Genomic DNA, 20,876 nt, shown 5'->3' on the forward strand with positions numbered 1-20,876 from the left:
GAGCGTGGCGTTTACTTCCCCATGCAATTAGTACCTGATGGTGAGGAGAGATGACAAAAGTGGAGCTGGGGCTGTATTAGCATTCAGCGCCATGCGTGCTACAGTAATATAACCAACAGCTATTTTGGCCCTTTTGACACGGTCAATTTCATACTTGCAGATATGAAAGATTTTACATTTTCTGTATTACTTGCTATTGATAGGTATTTTGAGTTTATGAATAGCAAAATGGCCAGGCCTGCTTTACGTGCATAGTTTAGACAACTCATGCAAGACTTGGCAAAACACGATGCTGATAACCATCAGAGGGCCATGACTCTGAAAAAAAGTCTATAATCTACAAGATTTGGCTTTAACATTTTAAAGCAAGAGGTTGGCACATAGAATGGTATGTAAATTTCCTTCGTAAAAGTATGCAAATGAAATGCATAAAAAGGTATTTGCTTCTGCATTATGAAAGCTGATGACTATGAGGACGACAATGTATCTCAAGGAACTCACTTAGAGAACCCAATAATGTAATGTCTTTTTCTGATCATGTAGCCACAGTGCCATCCAGTGGCCAAGACTCTCAGATCAGATCTGTAAGCTGAGATAGTGGGACTGGAAACAAATTAAAATCTTCTGTCACTTTATTCATTCATCTTCAGTAACTGCTTTATTGAAGTCAGGGTGGTGGTGGTGGTTCTGGAGTCTGGGAATTCTGGGCATGAGGCAGGAATACACCGGGATGAAATGCCTGTCCATTTCAGGGCACACAATCACACACCCATTCACACCTGGGGGAAATTCACAAAATCTGACATCTTTATGGGAGATGTGAGAAAACCTGAGATACTGAAGAAATCCACACAGACATCTCGCACCCAAGCTCAGGATCGAACCGGGCACCCTGAAGCTGTGAGGCAGCAACACTACCCACTACCCCCCGCCATGATGCCCTGTCCCCATGCTCAATAAAATAACAAATGAAGACTCTAAGTTCATATGTTTAGTCAGTTTAGTCATCTTTTTTTTATTATCTATAAAAAAAACCCAGCAACCATTCTGTTATCCAATAAAAAAATCTATAATGTATAAAAAGTATCCACCCTTATATCTACCCTTTTGCTACCCAGAGAACAACTAAATGACCGCAGTGAATTATTTCACTAAACAGTCATATCTAACAGTATTTATATAAAGGCTATCATTAGAGAGCCAATGGAATGTGCCAACTGAAACGGATTCATCTCTCAATTAGTTCATTCCCCCATCCCACCCCCCAAAAAAATAATTTAACATGGCCACATCATTCAACTACAACATCATGAAGGTCCCAAATACACAACCAATACATAACACAAAAAAAACAAAAACAAACAAACCAAAAAAAAAAAAAACATTACAGTGTAGACAAGGCTGTTCAAACAACACAAACAAAACTTAAAAAATATTTTTAAAAAAAGGAAATGTCTGGGCAGCATTTTTTTTCTTTTGGTTTCATGAGAACAACACGCATTCAGTTTCCATAACAACAGTAATTTGTGTGAGCATCTAAAGAATACAGATATATATTTACTTATATAAATATATCACAACAAAATAGGCTAAAACTGTTATAAAACATTATTGGGTACAAAAGACATAATACCAAAAAGAAGTTTATGCATATAAACTTCAATAATTTAAATGATAAAAAAAAAAAAAAGAAAAACAATATTCTCACATTATTTTTTTTTAAGCCCTGATCAAGCGTCCTTTCCTGCTTGAACTTCTTTTTCTGCATCAGTGAGGAAGACGCTGAGATGCTAAAGGTAATTCACCGACAAAAAAAATATTATATAAATACTACAAAAAAAAGAAACTAAATGTACAGTACCCAGTGCGGCAACTCTACAGAATAAGTTAGGATGAAGCCATTTACAGTTATTTACAGAGTTCGTAGAACAAATGAATACTTTTGAGTGGAAATGAGAACTTTAGGTGGAAATGAAGGAGGTGAGTGGCAGTGAAGGTGGCAGCAAGCGCCCCGGCACAGTGAAGGAGAAGACAATCAAATGCATTCACGCACACAGTCATCAAAGCAGCAGTCGCCAGAGCAACTTTCTCCTCGTGAAGAGGAAGAAAAAGAGCTTTGGCAGCAGACAATTGAAGATCTGAGCAAGGCATGGAGCATACTAAGGCTTTACAGTCCACCCATGTGCTCTGCGGTCTCTGCTGTTAGTCAACGTCGCTGAGATCGCTGCTCGGCTCGTCCTGCACTCGGCTCTGGTGGCTCATGGCCCGCGTGAAGGCGATCTGAACGGCTTTGCGGATGGCTGAGGTGCGGCCCTCCATCATTTTGATCTTGTCGATGGTTTTGTCGATTCCGAGAGGAACCATTTTGGATTTAGGAAGCCATTGCCTAGACAGATGGAATTACAATATGTAGACATGGGATTTAAGTATGTGCACATTACTATCAAGGCATTATGGTATTTGTGTGGCGGTTTTGGAAAACCCATCAGATGTCACTGCGCCTGAGTTCAGGCAAACTGGCATAATGACAAAAAAAAATCAGGTTTTGACAAAACTTTTTTTCTGCCTAACATACATTTATATCTCTGTCTTAAGAAAACAAATATATTTCACCAAGAAAAAAAAATACATAGAAATGTTTTTTTTTTTATTTACTCTCTAATCTTGCCTTTCTAAAGATCATGTTCGGTCGATAAGGAGACGGTTTAACAAACACAGCTGCACACACAGTCAAACTGCACAAAGCTGTTTTAAGTGCTATCTTGCTAGCAAAGTGTGCTCTCTTTACAGAGAGAATGTTGTGCTTTAATCTTGCTGTTGGTTTCATAGCTAAACGCACAAAAGCTGTCACTTACACAAGGGACTCTCAACATTTTTATTTAGGGACCTTTAACTGTTTAAAAAAAAATAAAATCACAGAGCAAGTCGGTATAGATTTATATTATGTTTACAATAATTTGGCCTATTTTAAGGACTTTTTTTTTTTTTAAATTCCCCCATCCATAGAACTTACACCGGTCATTAGATTCCAGTTGACATTATTTACAGGCATAATAACTTTGACTGCAACAAAATTATAAATTTCCCAGACTCCACTTTGAGAACCATGGCCTGATGCTGTAGAGATGGCAATGAACTAGTGATATGCGAAAGGTTTTTCCTCAGGCTGTAACTCAATTTATTTTAAAAAATGACTGTTCTGTCACTAAATTACAATATTCACTGCAGAGTTAAACCCTTCACATTAACAAAAAATGAACAGAAAATAGTTAAACACTAAGCACTATGCATAGGCAGTCATTTCAAAGCTTACCAGCTGCGTTTGTTGTCGAAGAAAAGGACGAGGTAGAGCTTCTCTTCGGACTTGTACTGCATTTGCTCTCCAATGCGGAGCACGTCCAGTGGTGGGATTGGTATGGACACCCCGTTGTGATTGCAGCCCACCCGAGGCATGTGAGGGTCGATTATCTATGAGAAATAAAGATGTACAGGAGATAAACGTGATGCCTTAAAGCTAGGTATCTGATATGCACATGCATACACAGGAAACTACTTGTGTCCTAATGGCTTCAGTGCATTAAATCAATGAGGCTTTCTTTCTGAAGACGTGTGTGTGCGCGCGCGTGTGTGTGTGTCTCCTGTGATGATACAATGCATTTCACCACACGATCAGTCTAATTTAAAGCATCGATGATTCAGTGAGATATGTTAGCTTTGACATGTGAAGTAGTATAATGAAATGATAACAGTAACAGAGAAAGAGCTGGTCTTGGACTTGAGTGATTCAGAGGTTAAATCTCAGTGAATCTTTACACTCTTACTGTTTATAAATAGGATCCTTTGCTATATTATGAGGTAGAATGCTGCCATCTAGTGGATATTAAAAAGCTCAAAGTTACAAGCATCTAGTGTATAAAAACAAGTAATCACATGCATATTATGATCCTTTAACACACCTGGAAACAAACACAAGTGCATTAATTTAATGAAGACACATTGTGCGAGGGTTTGTAGTAGGTTCCCCACTCATACTGTTTCCTGGATGTAGGGAAATAGTTAGCACACGTTCAGTCACACACTCACCAAGGCAGGGTAGGACGGATATCCACTACATTTTGCCCAAACTAGCTTTAGAGGTTCCAGAACAACTGTTGCAGCATTAGCAGGCATCCACAAACTGCTGTTCCCAACTTCTATGGAAGCAGGAATAATGACAATGTGGTTAGGGGGGATTCGCTGCAAACAGAGCACAACACTTCCAAAGCCATGCTTATAGAGGCAGAGTATTAACAACACAGCAACACGCAGACACCAAAACACACGCCGGAACATGATGCAGTCAGGATATAAAACACACTGTCACTGATTTTTTTTTCTTTCGCAATAATCTATAACTGACGTCTAAGGATGCTTTCACATATTTAGTGTTTTGTCCATTCGAATCGAACCCTGATGCGTTTTTACCTGAGGACAAGGTTCACTTAGGCAAGTCGGAACAACATTCACACTCGAGTATAGACAGAAACAACCGTTCCAAGAGTGTCTGAGTGATGTGGTGATAAAGTGAGAAAGTGACCTTGAATCAACCCAACTGCAGAGGAAGTAGATAAAAAAAAAAAAAAAAAGCTGGGTATTTTGGGTTACACTGCATTTTTAGTACATACGAGCTGCTAATCTGAGCTGCAAGAAAGAAACTGAACCAAAGGACAGAGCTGAAGCACTGCAGAAATGCCATGTGTTCTGGATATATGGACCAATGAATAAAACGAGAAAATAATCACTCTATAAGACATACAAAAAAAACTCTAAAGTAGATATTCATATAATTATCAAAACATTTCAGCACCACCTCCATGTTCTCCATGCTTGGGTGAATTTTGTGATTTCTACACAATCCTGGCAAAGGTTTGTTTATTTTTTCCATCTCCATATTTTCTTACCAAAATTCATGAACACACTTTCAGCCATACATGCCCTTCAGCTTCTTGCTTTATTTAATTATATGCCAAAAAGTCTTTTTGCTCTGATTCGGGCTCTGCAAACAGACTAGTACGTGCGTGAATTCCCTAAGAAATCTAGAGTGGTATTATAATTTTGAGCTTCTGTTCGAATTTTAAAAAATGGCTAATGGAATCAAACAATCTCAAACCTTTGGTCAACGTTAATGGATTTGTGCAGGCGAAGTCTAACCACCACTGATACTTACACTTTCGACTACAGCCCACACAGTGAAAGCAGTACAATAAAGATCATCACTAAGCTCAGTTTAGTGTTAAATAGCACCGCGCTCTCCACGTCCAGAGCTTCCTACTCACCAGCAGCGAGTCTAGCAGCTTTGGCAAAGTTCCCAGTCTCAATGCAAGCGATGAGCTCGCTTTTGTCGTCCACAGTGTTCCTGCGCACGAGGGCTGGCTTCCCCTTTCCACACTTCGGGAAACCCAGAGGGGCGCTGCTTAGAGAAAGAAAGAGAGAGAAAGCTTATGGTTTTATCTATAGTCTGTGACACAAACACACCAAAGAAACTAAGCTTGATTACATCAATCAAATTGCGATCGCAATGTGCAAAGGTTTTGCTGAGTGCCGATCTAATGCACATTTAGAGCATGCCAATTGAAGGACCCAAAGGTGAGGGAAATACGAAACTGATAAAAATCACACATGGCTTGTTTATTTGTTTTTGAAGCAGCAAAGGAAACGAGTCAAGAGGAAAAGGGGTGTGTCAGTATATTAAAACCAAATCCTCTAATCTTCCTCTTATCTTCAAGCACTGTCCACTGTACATACAGTAAAGTATATTCTCTCCTGCAGTCTTCCTTATTTTTAGAATTTTAACCTGAACAAAATCCTTAAGCTGGAAAATGATTAGTTTGTATGCCCACAATGCATCTGTTCAGTGTGCTAATGCCAGCCTATTCTGACCCATTAAAAAAAAAATTAGAAGCTCAGCTGGCTCAATGCACCAAGGAAGGTGAAATGGCAGCTGAATTATCTGACAATACAAAAGCTATTGTTATCACCAATTAGAAAGAAATACAATGCAAAACATAATTCATTCTTCAGACAAGCAAGACACAGCAACTGTGTGTGTGCTGCAAAAAAAAAAAAGTCAACAAAATACACAAAGTTTACAGGGACATTTCTCCAACACATTTCAGAGAATCAGCTGTTCAGACAAAGTTCTTCTGAAGCTACAGTGAGTGAAAGCAGCTGATATTCACATTAATTGATACGAATACCATCTGCTTCCCTCTCCTATAGCTTCATGATCACTTTGTAAGCACAGCTGATTTAAGATTTTTATCTGAAACATTCCGTTTCTCGTGAAAATGACATGTACTGTGCCGCCTCCTTTACTATCTGCATTTATTATGAAAGACAGAACGCTGCATATATTATTACATAGTGGACACACTGATGAAACTGATCTCATGAATGTTTTGGGAAATGCAGTGCAAACATGTTATAAATTATGATGCATGTCTCTCTCTCTCTCTCTATGCATGTGTGTGTCTATCTGTCTGTGCATATTCGTGCGTGTCTGTCTGTCCATCTGTCTGTCTATGCATGTTTGATTGTCTGTCTATGCATGTGTCTCTGTCTATGCATGTCTCTCTTTCTCTCTCTCCCTCCATGTATGTGTCTGTCTGTCTGTCTGTCTGTCTCTCTATGTATGTGTCTGTTTGTGTATATTCGTGTGTGTCTGTCTGTCCGTCTGTCTATGCATGTGTCTCTGTCCATGCATGTGTCTGTCTGTCTGTCTATGCATGACTCTCTCTCTCTCTATGTATGTGTCTGTCTGTCTATGCGTGACTCTCTCTCTCTATGTATGTGTCTGTCTATCTATGCGTGACTCTCTCTCTCTCTCTCTCTCTCTATGTATGTGTCTGTCTGTCTATGCATGACTCTCTCTCTCTCTCTCTCTATGTATGTGTCTGTCTGTCTATGCATGACTCTCTCTCTCTCTCTCTCTATGTATGTGTCTGTCTGTCTATGCGTGACTCTCTCTCTCTCTCTCTCTCTCTCTCTATGTATGTGTGTCTGTCTGTCTATGTGTGACTCTCTCTCTCTCTCTATGTATGTGTCTGTCTGTCTATGCATGTCTGTCTATGCATGTGTCTGTCTGTCTATGCGTGACTCTCTCTCTCTCTATGTATGTGTCTGTCTATCTATGCGTGACTCTCTCTCTCTCTATGTATGTGTCTGTCTATCTATGCGTGACTCTCTCTCTCTCTCTCTCTCTCTATGTATGTGTCTGTCTGTCTATGCATGACTCTCTCTCTCTCTCTATGTATGTGTCTGTCTGTCTATGTGTGACTCTCTCTCTCTCTCTATGTATGTGTCTGTCTGTCTATGTGTGACTCTCTCTCTCTCTCTATGTATGTGTCTGTCTGTCTATGCATGACTCTCTCTCTCTCTCTATGTATGTGTCTGTCTGTCTATGTGTGACTCTCTCTCTCTCTCTATGTATGTGTCTGTCTGTCTATGTGTGACTCTCTCTCTCTCTCTATGTATGTGTCTGTCTGTCTATGCATGACTCTCTCTCTCTCTCTATGTATGTGTCTGTCTGTCTATGTGTGACTCTCTCTCTCTCTCTATGTATGTGTCTGTCTGTCTATGCATGTCTGTCTATGCATGTGTCTGTCTGTCTATGCGTGACTCTCTCTCTCTCTCTATGTATGTGTCTGTCTATCTATGCGTGACTCTCTCTCTCTCTCTCTCTCTGTATGTGTCTGTCTGTCTATGCATGACTCTCTCTCTCTCTCTCTCTCTCTATGTATGTGTCTGTCTGTCTATGCGTGACTCTCTCTCTCTCTCTCTCTCTCTCTCTCTATGTATGTGTGTCTGTCTGTCTATGTGTGACTCTCTCTCTCTCTCTATGTATGTGTCTGTCTGTGCATGTCTGTCTATGCATGTCTGTCTATGCATGTGTCTGTCTGTCTATGCGTGACTCTCTCTCTCTCTCTATGTATGTGTCTGTCTATCTATGCGTGACTCTCTCTCTCTCTCTCTCTCTCTCTCTCTGTATGTGTCTGTCTATCTATGCGTGACTCTCTCTCTCTCTCTCTCTCTCTCTCTATGTATGTGTCTGTCTGTCTGTCTATGCATGTCTGTCTATGCATGTCTGTCTATGCATGTGTCTGTCTGTCTGTCTATACATGTCTGTCTGTCTTTCTGTATGTGTGCATGAGCTTGAGAAAAAGCTATGTTGATATTACTATCCTTGGGGATGTTGGGGGTTTTAGTTCAGAGAACAAATCATGACAGAGCCCTCAGCCTAAAAATCATAAATCTGCACAGTGCCAAATAAACAGGATTTCATACTACACATGCAGCTGTGTACAGTATTGAATCCACACAGCTCTCATTTTTACTAGCCTGGAAAGCACACAGCAAGGTGATGTATATCCCTTGAGTTTCATTTATAGTAGGATAAAACCTTTAAATGTGCTAAAATGCATTATTTTCAGCTTAAATAAGCCTTTTATTGGTAGAGAATAAGGTTGATTTAGGACAGCACCAGTGCTTCTCCAATTTCGCTTTAGCCTCATAAAGAGGTAGTTGGTGCACTATGTACTGTTACACGAAGGAAGTAAAATTAACAGCTCATTCTGATGCAGTTTTGATAAAAAATATTCCTTTTATACTGATACTAGTAGTTTTTCCATGTCTCTTAAAGTGGTTAGGGTAAGTTTCGATTGAATGTAAAGGCCATTTTTCCCACTGCAAGTAAAGTAACTCTGTCATTATCATTGATCCAATTTAAAAACCTTCTTCAACAAGCATTTTCTGCTTGATCAGGGTTTAATCAAAAGTCTCTCTCAGTGTGTCAGTATGTACGCTGTATAGGGATTATAGATTTTTTGTTGTGTGTGTACCTGGCGTTGCCCAGCAGACTGCTACTGGAGGAAATGCTGGATTCTGAGGCACATCTGCGACGAGGCTCCTGCTGCCTGCCGGGATTCGATGCCTTCTTCTCCTCCAGAACAAAACCATTCGATAGACCTGACAAATTCAGAAAAAAAACGAGAGAGATAGAGGGTCAACATGTCTAACAAAATCCGCACAGAGGAGAGTGGATTCTGCCTGAGGGGAAACAAACTGCAGTCTGAATTCAGGACATTTCATATTCTTTTTCCCTTCTCTTCACACCTTATTTCTCTAACCTTAAGCCTAACTCAGGGCTCTACTGCAAACAAAGACTATCCAAACAGTGCAGCTCAAGTTGTCTATTGATATAGTTATGATCTAGTTGTGTCAGTGCTTCTGCACTCCTCTGCGCAGTACCAGGGCGCTTAGTAGACATCTCCTCTTCGCCCTCGCTGCACCGGCTAGCACTACGCGTCCTCTTCCTGGTGTGAAGCAGGGTCTCTAGCCGTGGGATCACTACTGACAGGATGGTCTTGGCACCTATTTGGGCTTCATCCCCTCCTGTGGCCTTCTGGGGGCTTGTGCTTTTGGACTTACGGAAAAGCACCGACGTGCGCCTGTTTACAGGAGCCGAGCGCTCAGCAACGGTGGACGTAGCCACCACACTGACATCAGCATTGTCCATCAGTAACCGATCCCGGGAGAGTCCATTCAGCGTCTCCGTGTGCTCGGGCTTTCCCAGCCGCTGTTGTTCTGAGGTAAGCTCGACAGGGTTCAGCGTGGGCGGCTCCGACGGGCCGTCTGATCGGACGACAGGGGGATGAGAATCTGACGGCTCCAGCTTTGGAGGGGCCGATTTGTCTCCTGAAAAAAGACAAAAGGCTTAAGGGCTTAGTCCAGTTTGCAAAAGCACTGACAAAAAATGAAAAAGCCTTGTAACACGTTTTGAGGATTCAGATGTGAGGATCCAGATGTGAGTATCCATCACGTTATATATGAATTATTATTGAGGACAGCGAGTCAATAAGGGCCCGGCTGGTACTTTTAGCCCCATACCTGAAAAGTTACACATTCAGGTTTCACCTTCTTTATACAACATTATATCACATTACACCACAGCACGGTTCAATTCTCAAATCAAAAGGATTAATTTTTTAATAACAGCGACTCTGAAAGTAGTTCTGGCTGAAACACAAATGACGGTGTATATTAATGAACTCATTCATACTTTACAATATGTTATTGTTTATATAGAAACACATGGACTTGTTTTCTGGACTCTCCACAAACACATTAAGAAAACCTTTTATTCAAAAAAGAAAACTATATAATCATTGATGTAGCGGAGTTTTCTGTTAGGAGAACTTCTTTTTTTTTTTTATATTGAAGGAGTCTCCAGTGTCAATAATTTGTTACGGTCAGTAAATTTTCCACCACCGGAGTCTTTAGTACAGAGGATTCGGTGCTTTCTGGTTTTTTCAACATGACAAGCATTGTTTTTATAAACAATATAGTCTTATAAACTACTACACACTGAGGAAAAAAAGACAAGCTGGTGAGGGAATGACTGTTTATAGCTGTTATAACGCAAGTGATCACAGGAACTAACTTGTCTCACAGACATTCCATAATAAAATAAATGTACATATAAATGGTTAAAAGTAAAACATGTCATCAATGAATAAAAAACTGGCAAATTGCTGTTGTATAAAAGGAATAAACCACTTCAGGATGTGCTGTTAAAGGAAAACAATCCACTTCGAGGTGGTAACAGTACCACTCGGCCACACCACCCTGGTGTGGATGATTTTTTTTCTATAACAGCACATGTTTTATTCCTTATTTATACCACACAGATTATTCTTAACAAATTACAAATGGGATACTTTCACGAATAGTTATCAGCCTACTGAAAGCTCTAGTTGATTGAGCACTTTGAAAAGTGAATTGGAATTACAGGTTCAAGTACCTCTCGGATGAAACAGACCCAACAATGGCGTGTCCATGGTGTTAAAACCTCGCCTACACAAAAAAAACAAAACCCTGTAGTTCTTTCACGTGTTCAGCTCACACTAACCTTCCTCGGCTGGACTGTGCTCTGCTGCTGGCTCCTCTGCTGGTCTTCCGTGTTCAGAGGAGTGAGACAACGTGCTCCTCAGACTCATTTCCATCCTCACGTCACTGATGGCCTTCTTCAGCAGCTTCAGTCGTTTACTGCGTGAAGGGCTCGTCTTCATGGCCGTGGTCAGATCCAGCTTCTCCAGAAGCTCCTTTAACTGCTCCTCAAGTGACATGTGCTGCCTGTTGGCTGGGATCAGCAGCCGGTCCACTGAGAGAGAAAATGAGAAGCTTGTGTTTTTATTAACGGCTGTGTATTCAGTAAAAGGTGCTAACTGGGGTGGAGGGTGCAAGCAAGCTGCAAGCTACAGGGTTTTATACCACACCACTGCTGAATTATCAATTCTGATTGGTTAGAAGGTGTAGTTTTCTATACCAGCACGGATGCACGGACAACTTTGGGACATGATGTTATAGGAAAATCGTCAATCTTGAAGGGGCAGCGGTAAAGCTTCATGTCAGACATCACACCACCCCACTGTTCATTAATTTCCTATAACATCACAAAGTCTTTTTTTTTCCTTTCTTAATAAAGCCTGCAGCAATGAAATCAGGTTTCCGTTTACTGAAAGTGTGTTTAGCCTGCGCACAGGAATTGTTATTATGTCAGACATCTGCATTAGATTACTGAATTCACTGTTCGAGTATTCATTATGCCCTACATCCACATGTGAGAAAAGCTGAAAAAGAGAAAACCACGTCTGACTACTTTGTTAATCCAAGGTGATATTTTTCACTAAACTCGGCTGGAATGTTCATAAAGTTTGAATTATAACAGCGGGGTCGGCTGAAGTACTGAACTGAGATTGAGTAAAGCTTTTGTTTTGTGTTTAATATTTCTGTTTATTATTTCTCTATATTACATCTCTCAGACACAACCACCACGAGACATGAGGAAAGTGTAAGTGCATTGGAAAATTATATACCTTAAAGAGTTATATATAAATAAATAAATATTTGATCACTACGTTTTACGGATATTCGAATATATGCACTTCTGACCTTGAACATCATCACTAATAAATGTATAATAACCTGCAACACTTACTTTAGCTATCTTTGTGTGTGTGTGTGTGTGTGTGTGTGTGTGTGTGTGTGAAGTTAAATGCTATCTGTAATCTTTTTTTTTTTTTGCATTATCAGGATAAGAGTAAGTGTCAGTCACATTCTGATTGGTGCTTTAAAATGTGCATCATGATTACATGTAAAATGATCACTCAGCTACACAGACTACTTGAATGAGGAGCAGAAAATGTTAGCTGGAAATGATTTAGTTTCTCACCCGTCTGTACAATATCAAAAAAAAAAAAAAAAAAAAAAAGAATGTTTGTGCTTACCATCTTCCCACGAGAAAGGAGGAGGTGCCTCGACCTTGGGTGGTTCACATGTGTGCATGCCTGTGCCTGGCTCGAAGCCGATGCGTTCGACGTGGCGACGTGCCTTCCTGAGCAGAACTCCTCCCTGATCCCTCAGTCTGGCAGCCGCACGGTAAAAATATGTGTCCTTGGCATTGTATTTCATGCAGTTTGCAATGATGAGATCGAAATCCGCCTCAAAGTCATCCAGATTACTGTAAGCCTGTGCATCTATACGTTTCCTCATGGTGGAGAAGTCCATGGGGTGCGTGATGTGGTCGAGGTAATCAGGTACCTGAAAGGAACATGTAGATATTCAAATCTAGTTCTCTTTAAGACAGCATGCCTGTATTTCTCACTGCCATAACTACAAAAGAAAAGGCTATTTAGATATTTATTCCAGAAGAAGTAAAAGCTACACTGATCAGCCATAACATTAAAACGACATGCCTAATATTGTGTAGGTCCCTCCTGTGCTGCCAAAACCGCTCTGACCCTTCGAGACATTGACTCCACAAGAGCTCTGAAGGTGTTCTGTGGTATCTGGCACCAAGACTTTAGCAGCAGATTCTTTAAGTCCTGTAAGTTGTGAGGTGGGGCCTCCATGGATCAGACTTGTTTGTTGATCGGATTGAGATCTGGGGAATTTGGAGACCTTTGTTATGCTCCTCAAACCATTCCTGAGCTAATTTTTTGCAGTGTGGCAGGGCGCATTATCCTGCTGAAAGAGGCCAATGCCATTAGGGAATATTGTTGCCATGAAGGGGTGTACTTGATCTGCAACAGTGTTTAGGTAGGTGAAACGTGTCAAAGTAACATTCACATGAAAGCCAAGGTTTCCCAGCAGAACATTGCCCAGAGCATCACACTGCCTCCTCCAGCTTGCCTTCTTCCCATAGTGTATCTTGGTGCCATCTCTTCCCCAGGTAAGCGACAGACACGCACCCGCTGTCTACATGATGTAATGATCCTCAGACCAGGCCACCTTCTTCCATTGCTCTGTGGTCCAGTTCTGATGCTCACATGCCCATTGTAGGCACTTTTGGCAGTGGACAGAGGTCAGCATGGGCACTCTGACCAGTCTGCAGCTACGCAGCCCCATACACAGCAAGCTGCGATGCACTGTGTGTTCTGACACCTTTCTATCATAGCCAGCATTAACTTCTTCAGCAATTTGTGCTACAATAGCTCTTCAGTGGGATCGGACCAGACAGGCTAGCCTTCGCACCCGACACGCATCAGAAAGTCCTGGGTATCCGTGACCCTGTCACTGGTTCTGGTTTTGGTAGGTACTAACCACTGCATACCGGGAACACCCCACAAGACCTGCTGTTTTGGAGATGCTCTGACCCAGTCGTCTAGCCATCACAATTTGGCTCTTTCAAAGTCGCTCAGATCCTTACGCTTGCCCATTTTTCCTGTTTCCAACACATCAACTTCGAGAACTGACTGTTCACTTGCTGCCTAATATATCTCACCCCTTGACAGGTGCCATTGTTACGAGATAATCAAAGTTACTCACTTAACCTGTCAGTGGTTTTAATGTTATGGCTGATCAGTGTAGAAGACTATGGCAGAGTATTTGATATCCAAATGTGTTGCTGGTATGAAGTAGGCATGTTCGTGGAGATATTTGGTGAAATTTAAGCAGGAGTGGACAAACCATGAATTTATGAACTAGCCCACCAAGCAACTGAAAAGTTCAGTGTGTTGCCCAGTCATATAACTGACTACGCTAAAAAAAAAAAGTAGCAGTTAACATAATGTCATGTAAACGTATGGGGAGCTAGTTAACTAGACATAGAAATGAATTAGTATACGAATTCCTGGAGAGAGGATAACTTTATGTATCCTCTCCTAAAATGTTTCTGAAGTTTGTCCCCTTGACAAAACGTCATCAGTGTTAGCTGTTGGCCAATGTTTCAGCTATGAGATGTGGAGTTCTCTCCTCGCATCTCACGTAAAAAAGACTGCGCCTTGGCCGAAGTGTAGCGCAGCAGGCGGCGGGTTTCAAAAGCACAAGCTTTACTTACAGCATTGAGGTGCATCACACCATGATGTTCATTAAGTTTAAACATACACAACAAATTAATCCTCTGGTTTTGCAAATGTCATTAGTCTAGTATTTATTTACTCAGGTTGTTGGAAAAGAGATGAAAAACACTAGTGACTGCTACATAACCAGCGTCCTGATCTACTTCTCAACCGGGCAACTACACAAACAACTAGCATGGACACACAATCTGATTCATCGGGCTAGTGACTGTTCACTGCTGCTCTATGTATTCAAAAGTGGAACAATTTAGTAATCTTTTTAGAGTTCCCTAAGATTATCACCATCGAGGGAAACTTTAGTGAGATACAACTGTGTGAGTGTTTTTTTTCACCCCGTATGACACTCACCTCCTCGATGCTAACTGGCTGTGCAAAGATCCTGGCCTGGTCTTTTTCCTGCAGCTGGTCCAACACAGCCCTTAGCAAAATGCTTAACGGGGAGAGCTGCACTTCTAAAATTGACTGCTGCAGTTTCACCTGGGGAGAAACCAAGAAACAATGAGCATGCACTAAAAGAAAAGAACAATGCAAATGGTTCGCCTATGCAACTCAAATTTATGGTGCCATATGGCTTTAAGAACACAGTGTGCTCTCTGAAATTTGGTTGATCTGAGGAATGCTCTCACTAAACCTGTTCAAATTTTATAAACTGCATGAAACGTCATCCTAACAGGAAAAATCCACCCTGAATGACTCATGTTTTAATCTTTATAATAATTAATACGTGATCTTCAATAGCATCCAATGTTTATTTTGTAATGAAGTTCTGTGTTGACTTTTTTTTTTTTTTGTTTAAACTTCTTTCATTGACATTTTGGTCTATTGTCACTTTGGTTATCGGTTTCCTACATCACGCACAATGCCATTTGACTACCTGCTAACTAGCCGAGCCGAATTTGTGTAACTCGGTGTAACTGCGTCATATAGCTGCATTGCATTCTGGAACTTAGAGTCCAGTATTTGCTGTCTCCACTTCTTCTGTGCTGGATTTCTCATCAATATGACATTGAACATCGCTGGGAAATGGTGAATGAGAAAAGCAGCTCTTGCGCTTTTGTTCTCAGGGACTCACTGAAATTCTTTCTCCTATTAAACACCATTTTAACTTTGCTAGTGAGGTCACCCTCTGACCCTCTCAGACCCTCTCAGTGTTGCCCCAACTGCTAACTTCTCATAGGCATACTGAAAATACAGCAACAACAAACAAACCAACAAATTAACACCAGAATCCCTGAGCGTATCACCAATATTCTAATAAATAAATACAAGGTTTTTCTTTAGGTTCCTCTGGGTATTTTTGCAGTTGTGTTACTGACTCTTTATAGGTTTCCTGAGCTCCAAGCTCTTCATAAAAGTAGCTGAGTGAAACAGTGAACCAGGTCATTACCTCCTCTCTCTTGAGCTTCTCTCGCTTCCTGATAAGCTCCAGCAATAGCCTGGCTCTCTCGAGGTCATGCCTCAAACGGTGCCACTCCTTCAGCTGTTCCTTCAGCGCCCGGCTCTCTTCCTCGCTGTGCTTCTGCACAAATGAAACACAATGGTTTCAGATAACATTATTCAACATTTTCAGGCCACTGAAGCGCAGGGTCTCATCGGACTCACAGGCTGGGCAGTTTTCTGGGACTGCAGGCTGGAGTGCAGTCGTCTGATCAGTGGCAGCCCGTTCCGTGATTGTCTCTTCAGGGTCCAGTAGTTCAAGACCAGCTCGACAAATGCCTTCTTTCTCTGGAGAGAAACTTGACTGAGGATTGAGTCCAACCTGTTGCATGCAGGAAGAGATTAGAATGAATATGGACAATCTAAATTCACTTTGCTCTCATGTTTAACTCTGGCCTTGATGCAAGGACCAAAGTAAAAAACAAAAATCGGCATGAAGCAATCCTATTATCACAACAGACACTTATGTGCACTCGGCCCTAATCCTCTTTTCTTTAAAGAAACGTTCTAGTGATTAGACAAAAAGAATCTCTATCTACTACATCTGAAGAATGTCCAATTACTTCGGACAATTATTTGAGTGTAACGAGAACTCAAAACACTTATAAAAGTTTTATAAACGATGACTAAAGGCATGTGATGTGACGGTCAAACGTTTACGCAAAACACGTATTCGTAAACAACGTTCCAAATCTGCAAAATTGATCACATACTGGTACTAATGTAGTTTTATGTAGACACATAAACACGGTAGCACCTCACGTACCACCTGACTCTGTGTTGTGGAAACACAACATAGCTTTAATTGTTCTTTCCCGCAGAGATTCTCAAACTTTTTGCAGACCACTTTAATCGTAAAATAAATCACACAGGTGTCCACAGTGCAGATTTATTTATGAACATAATGAGACTATGCAAATCTTAGGCTCATTTTTTAAAAGTGTACGATAATATTCTGTTTAGAGCCTTAGAGCTTTTACTGTGCTCTGAACTTTCCACCAACAGAATACATTAGGCCTAAGTTGACATTATTTATAGCCGACATGTTTTTGAGTTTTGAAGGATGGATTAAACCCATTCGATTCAAGTAACCAGACGAACAGGCTAATAACTATAAGAACTATGTAATAACTTTCATCACTGGAACAAAATTTTTAGGAAAAAAAAAAAAAAACACAGAAACCATGGTTGTGTTTCACAGCCGCTTGGGGATCCAACTTTGAGAGTTTTGGATAGAAAAAAACACCATAAGAACAGCTTTGATAAAGACAGTGTTTCCTCCTTTACCCTCAAACCTATCGTTGGTGAAACAGTTGCAGTTTTTTATTTGCGAGGTTTACATTAACATCCGCAATTAGGCATTCATTATAATTTAGTTTTGAGTCAACAGCTTTTTCAGTGGTGTTGAAATTCATCTCTAAGGTAATATCACTCATGCTACAGATTCACTATAAAGTGATTCAAGAGTATTTCTTTAATGTATCATCAGCAACTCTCTGTATATTCATGACTCTCACTTTCCCTCTAAAGCTTACCTATGAGGTGGAAAACTGCAGACAGTCATAGCTGGGACTGCTGCTACAGACTCTACGCTCTTTTTATTCTTTTTGTTCTTCTGCTTTTTTGTAAGACTCATTTTCTTCTTAGACGTCCGACAGATTCCGTTTTTGGTTTTGTTTTTGGGGTCGTCGTATATAGCGAGGGGCCTTTTGACGCACCCGTTGGGGGTGTGAGCTCCGCAGTAGGCCGTCTTCTTCACAGTGAAGGTGGGCTCGCCCGAATCGTTAGTCTCTTTAATGGGCTCCATCTTCAGAAAAAGGCCAGCTTTCTGTGCGCAGCTGACGTGGAAGGCGGTGTAGCAGTTGGCCTTGTGGCACTGGATGCAGGCGCCGACGCCTTTCTCCTTACAGAGGTAGCAGGTGAGTTTCCAGCGGGCGGGTGGAATGTTAGCTATGCCGTCGATGGGCTCGATGAAGACCGTGTTAGAGAAGCCAACCTCCGGCACCCACAGCGCACAGACCACATGCCCCCAGCGATCATCCTCAGTCTTCTTAACAGCGCCACCTTTGTTGGGACAGAGGATGCATTCGGCGGGCTGAGTGGGAGACTGCAGGCAGTGGCGGCACAGCCACTGGCCCTCGGGGATGTACGGAACTCCGTAACACTCCTGATGCACTGCGAGATTACACATGTCGCAGAAAAGGATGGCGTTGCTGTCCTGACATTCGCCGTCCATACAGATACAGCACACTGCATCCTCGTCCACCAGAGACTGTGGATCCTGCTGGCCCTGGCTCTCTAAGAATGACTCCTTCTCAAAGCGGTCCACAAGGAACTCAAAGACGTTGGGAGAGACCTGGCTGAAGCCCTCGCTTCGTCTCTTTTCATTGACCAGCTCCAGCCAGGCGTAGTCTTCCTCGTCCATGTCATATTCGACTTCCTCGTCTAGCTCCTCCGGGGTTTTCTCTTCGTACCTATAATACCCCTGAGGTCTTCGCGGCACGGCTGGAAGGTTATACTCCACAGTGCGGAATTTCGGTTCGGGCAGGGTGCAGGATGACGCCTGAGCCCCTTGTGTGTTTACAGCGGCGTTCTTTTTCAGACGGTTGTTTTTGAGACGTGCCGACCGCAACGGGGCCTGCTGAGGTTTTTCTGTGTTCTCTTTATTGCTGGTGCATTCCATGATCTCCTGAGCCACAGGGTCGTCATCAGTGATGACATCAAGCTTGTCGAAGATGCTGATCCGGTGCACGCGGCCATCGACCTCCAGCTCCACCATGCGTTGGGCTTGTGCGTACGTCAGGGTCTCCCTGTTTGGTGACGGCTTGATGGGAGAGGGTGCCCGCTGCAGTGCGGGGATCCTGTTGTTCCGTGCCTTCTTCCCCATCGTCGACCCTCAAAAATCTGCAGAGGAAAACAGATTTAATTAACAGATACAACCTAAAATAAACATGCAGTCAGAACCAGTGATTCATGTACACATCAAATTTCCAAATCAAATGGCCAATGAAATGTTGCTCATGAAGTGCTGTTAGTTTTGCTCATCTGAGATCAAAAGGTCTCGATCACGGGTGTAACACCTTCAGAACTCGGGTGGCCTTTAGTGAAAAAGCTTTCCGGCTGTCTGAGAGGACGGGGCTTGTGATGATAAATAGTGGGGAGTCCCACTGCTTTTTTAAAAATACTACTTTCACCTGACTTGTGATCTTTATCGGAAGCCTGAAGCACATGCTGCTGTTGTGATAACCGCAGAGTAAAACCTCAAATCTTTCAGAAGGCACGGAGAACAGCAAGTCTGTTTCAATGAAGCAAACAAGACGGAAAAATCAACTCACTGTCAGTTTGTGAGCATTGCTCCAACACTGAGCTGATGCAAACCCATCAGAGCTGTACTCTTCAGCTGGGCAACTTGTAGCAGCAGTAGTGTACACAGTAATGAATGGACCTCAGTGTTAGTTCCTTAACACGAACACAAGCTGATGCACATATAAACAGAAGTTCCCAGAACACATGAACACATGAAGCAGAGAGGAAGCGTTTCTATGGTAATTACTACTGACAGATTGGGCTGCAGACCACAGTGTGGGTGTTGTGGTGTTGTGGTGGGGGCGGGGAAACACTCACGACCCCAAACCTTCAATCTCATTCAGTTCCCTTAAGTCGTACTACTGGCTATCTTCTTGATGTCTTCACTCAGGTTAGAAGAAGCACCTCAAGCAGCAGAACTGCTCCTAATAAACCACTAAAACAGCAAATGGCGCCAGAGCACACAAACCAGGCACTAATACTGCCAGAGACCCTTTAAATACATGTCACAACAACAAGCAGATCTCATAGCCTTGTGTCTCTACGCTGATCACAACAACCACAGCAGCTCACAACGACAGATCGCCATCTTTCTGTAGAAAAACAGCGCATCATTACCTGGGAGGCCCTATGCTTTCTTTTAGCTGGAGACAGAGGCAGCGGCTGCTGAAAGCAATGGCGATACGGCCTGCTCGGCGGCTCGGATTCCGCACACAATGTTCTCATCCAAAGAGCGCAGGCTGAGCTTCCTGTTGACGAATTTGAATTACACCGAAAAGTATCCACGATGGCCTCCAAGACTATGCTTCCCAAAACATGTAAAATGGCCGAAACCTAGGTTTAAAAGCCATCCATTAAATCAGCGACGTCCTCTTCCCTGTTAACGCAGAGCTGCTACAAGCTTCGCCTTCCCCCCCACAACAATGCGGACGGGGTCGCTCCACAAAGCCCCGCCCACTACGTACGACGTGATGACGTGGCACGTTCAGGGGAATCAGAAACACGTTGTCGCCATGGCTGCATGCCAAATAAATTCAAAACTCCCTAAGTAAGTGCTCTAGCTGTGGTAGGAAATAATGGGCTTCTACCGCGTATCTAGTGCACTTACATGTCTCATAGAGGGTTATTTGGAATATGGCCAAGGATTCGGGTAAATCTTCACAACCGTTTCCTCGCCCTTTGTAGAAACACATTTGTCCGTTCAAACGGATATAAAAACATTTTATTGTGGCTGTTATACTGCTGTACCTTAAAAAAACACACAAACGAAGATAATTGCACAGTAATTTAGTATAATAATAATAATAATATATTTCTATGGCGTATGTATTCTTATAATTCTTGTAACAGGAAATGCAAATAATAATGCAAATAATAATAATAATAATAATAATAATAATAATATAACAACAATAATAATAATCTATCATTTCTATGGTGTATGTATTCTTATAATAGGAAATTCAAATAATAATAATAATAATAATATAATTTCTATTATGTATCTATTTTTAGAATTCTAATAACAGGAAATGCAATAATAATAATAATAATAATTTTATAATAATCATTTTCTGTTATATACACATGTTTATAAACACATATTGACACACTTGCTGTGCTTCTGCTTTTCTGCTGCCGTCCATTCAGAGGCTCAGAAGATAAAAGCCTATATTTAAATCCCCAGAAGAGCCCCTTTGCCCCACCCCTGCTGGCGCCTTGGTGCCCCTGAAAGAG

The 20,876-nt window shown here is 41.8% G+C and overlaps 1 protein-coding gene across 4 annotated transcripts; it reads right to left on the minus strand.

Annotated features, from left to right (window-relative positions):
- Positions 1–990: 990 nt before the first annotated feature.
- Positions 991–20,775, minus strand: brd1a (bromodomain containing 1a). 4 transcript variants are annotated; one of them, XM_034313343.2, is made up of 13 exons: positions 20,753–20,775; positions 17,369–18,737; positions 15,999–16,155; positions 15,784–15,915; positions 14,745–14,873; positions 12,324–12,636; positions 10,946–11,197; positions 9,286–9,732; positions 8,877–9,003; positions 5,316–5,449; positions 4,084–4,193; positions 3,314–3,468; positions 991–2,386 (listed from the first exon to the last, which is right to left on the minus strand). In XM_034313343.2, exons 2-13 carry the CDS (start codon positions 18,718–18,720, stop codon positions 2,203–2,205), a joined length of 3,492 nt encoding a protein of 1,163 aa, XP_034169234.2. In that variant the 5' UTR covers positions 18,721–18,737; positions 20,753–20,775; the 3' UTR covers positions 991–2,202. The 4 variants fall into 4 exon arrangements, with proteins under 4 accessions (XP_034169234.2, XP_053097606.1, XP_053097608.1 ...); XM_053241631.1 differs by lacking the exon at positions 20,753–20,775 and adding an exon at positions 19,758–20,412; XM_053241633.1 differs by lacking the exons at positions 9,286–9,732; positions 20,753–20,775 and adding an exon at positions 19,758–20,413.
- Between the last annotated feature and the right edge of the window lie 101 nt (positions 20,776–20,876).

This window comes from Pangasianodon hypophthalmus, chromosome 18 (genome assembly GCF_027358585.1).
Source record: "Pangasianodon hypophthalmus isolate fPanHyp1 chromosome 18, fPanHyp1.pri, whole genome shotgun sequence".
Lineage (NCBI taxonomy): Eukaryota > Metazoa > Chordata > Actinopteri > Siluriformes > Pangasiidae > Pangasianodon > Pangasianodon hypophthalmus.

Coding starts and splice junctions, on each gene's coding strand:
- brd1a (XM_034313343.2), bottom strand. CDS start 18,720: ATGGGGAAGAAGGCACGGAACAACAGGATCCCCGCACTGCAGCGGGCA. Junction 15,916..15,998: donor CCCAGAAAACTGCCCAGCCT/GTGAGTCCGATG, acceptor TCATTTGTGCAG/AAGCACAGCGAGGAAGAGAG. Junction 12,637..14,744: donor AGCCAGTTAGCATCGAGGAG/GTGAGTGTCATA, acceptor TGTTCCTTTCAG/GTACCTGATTACCTCGACCA.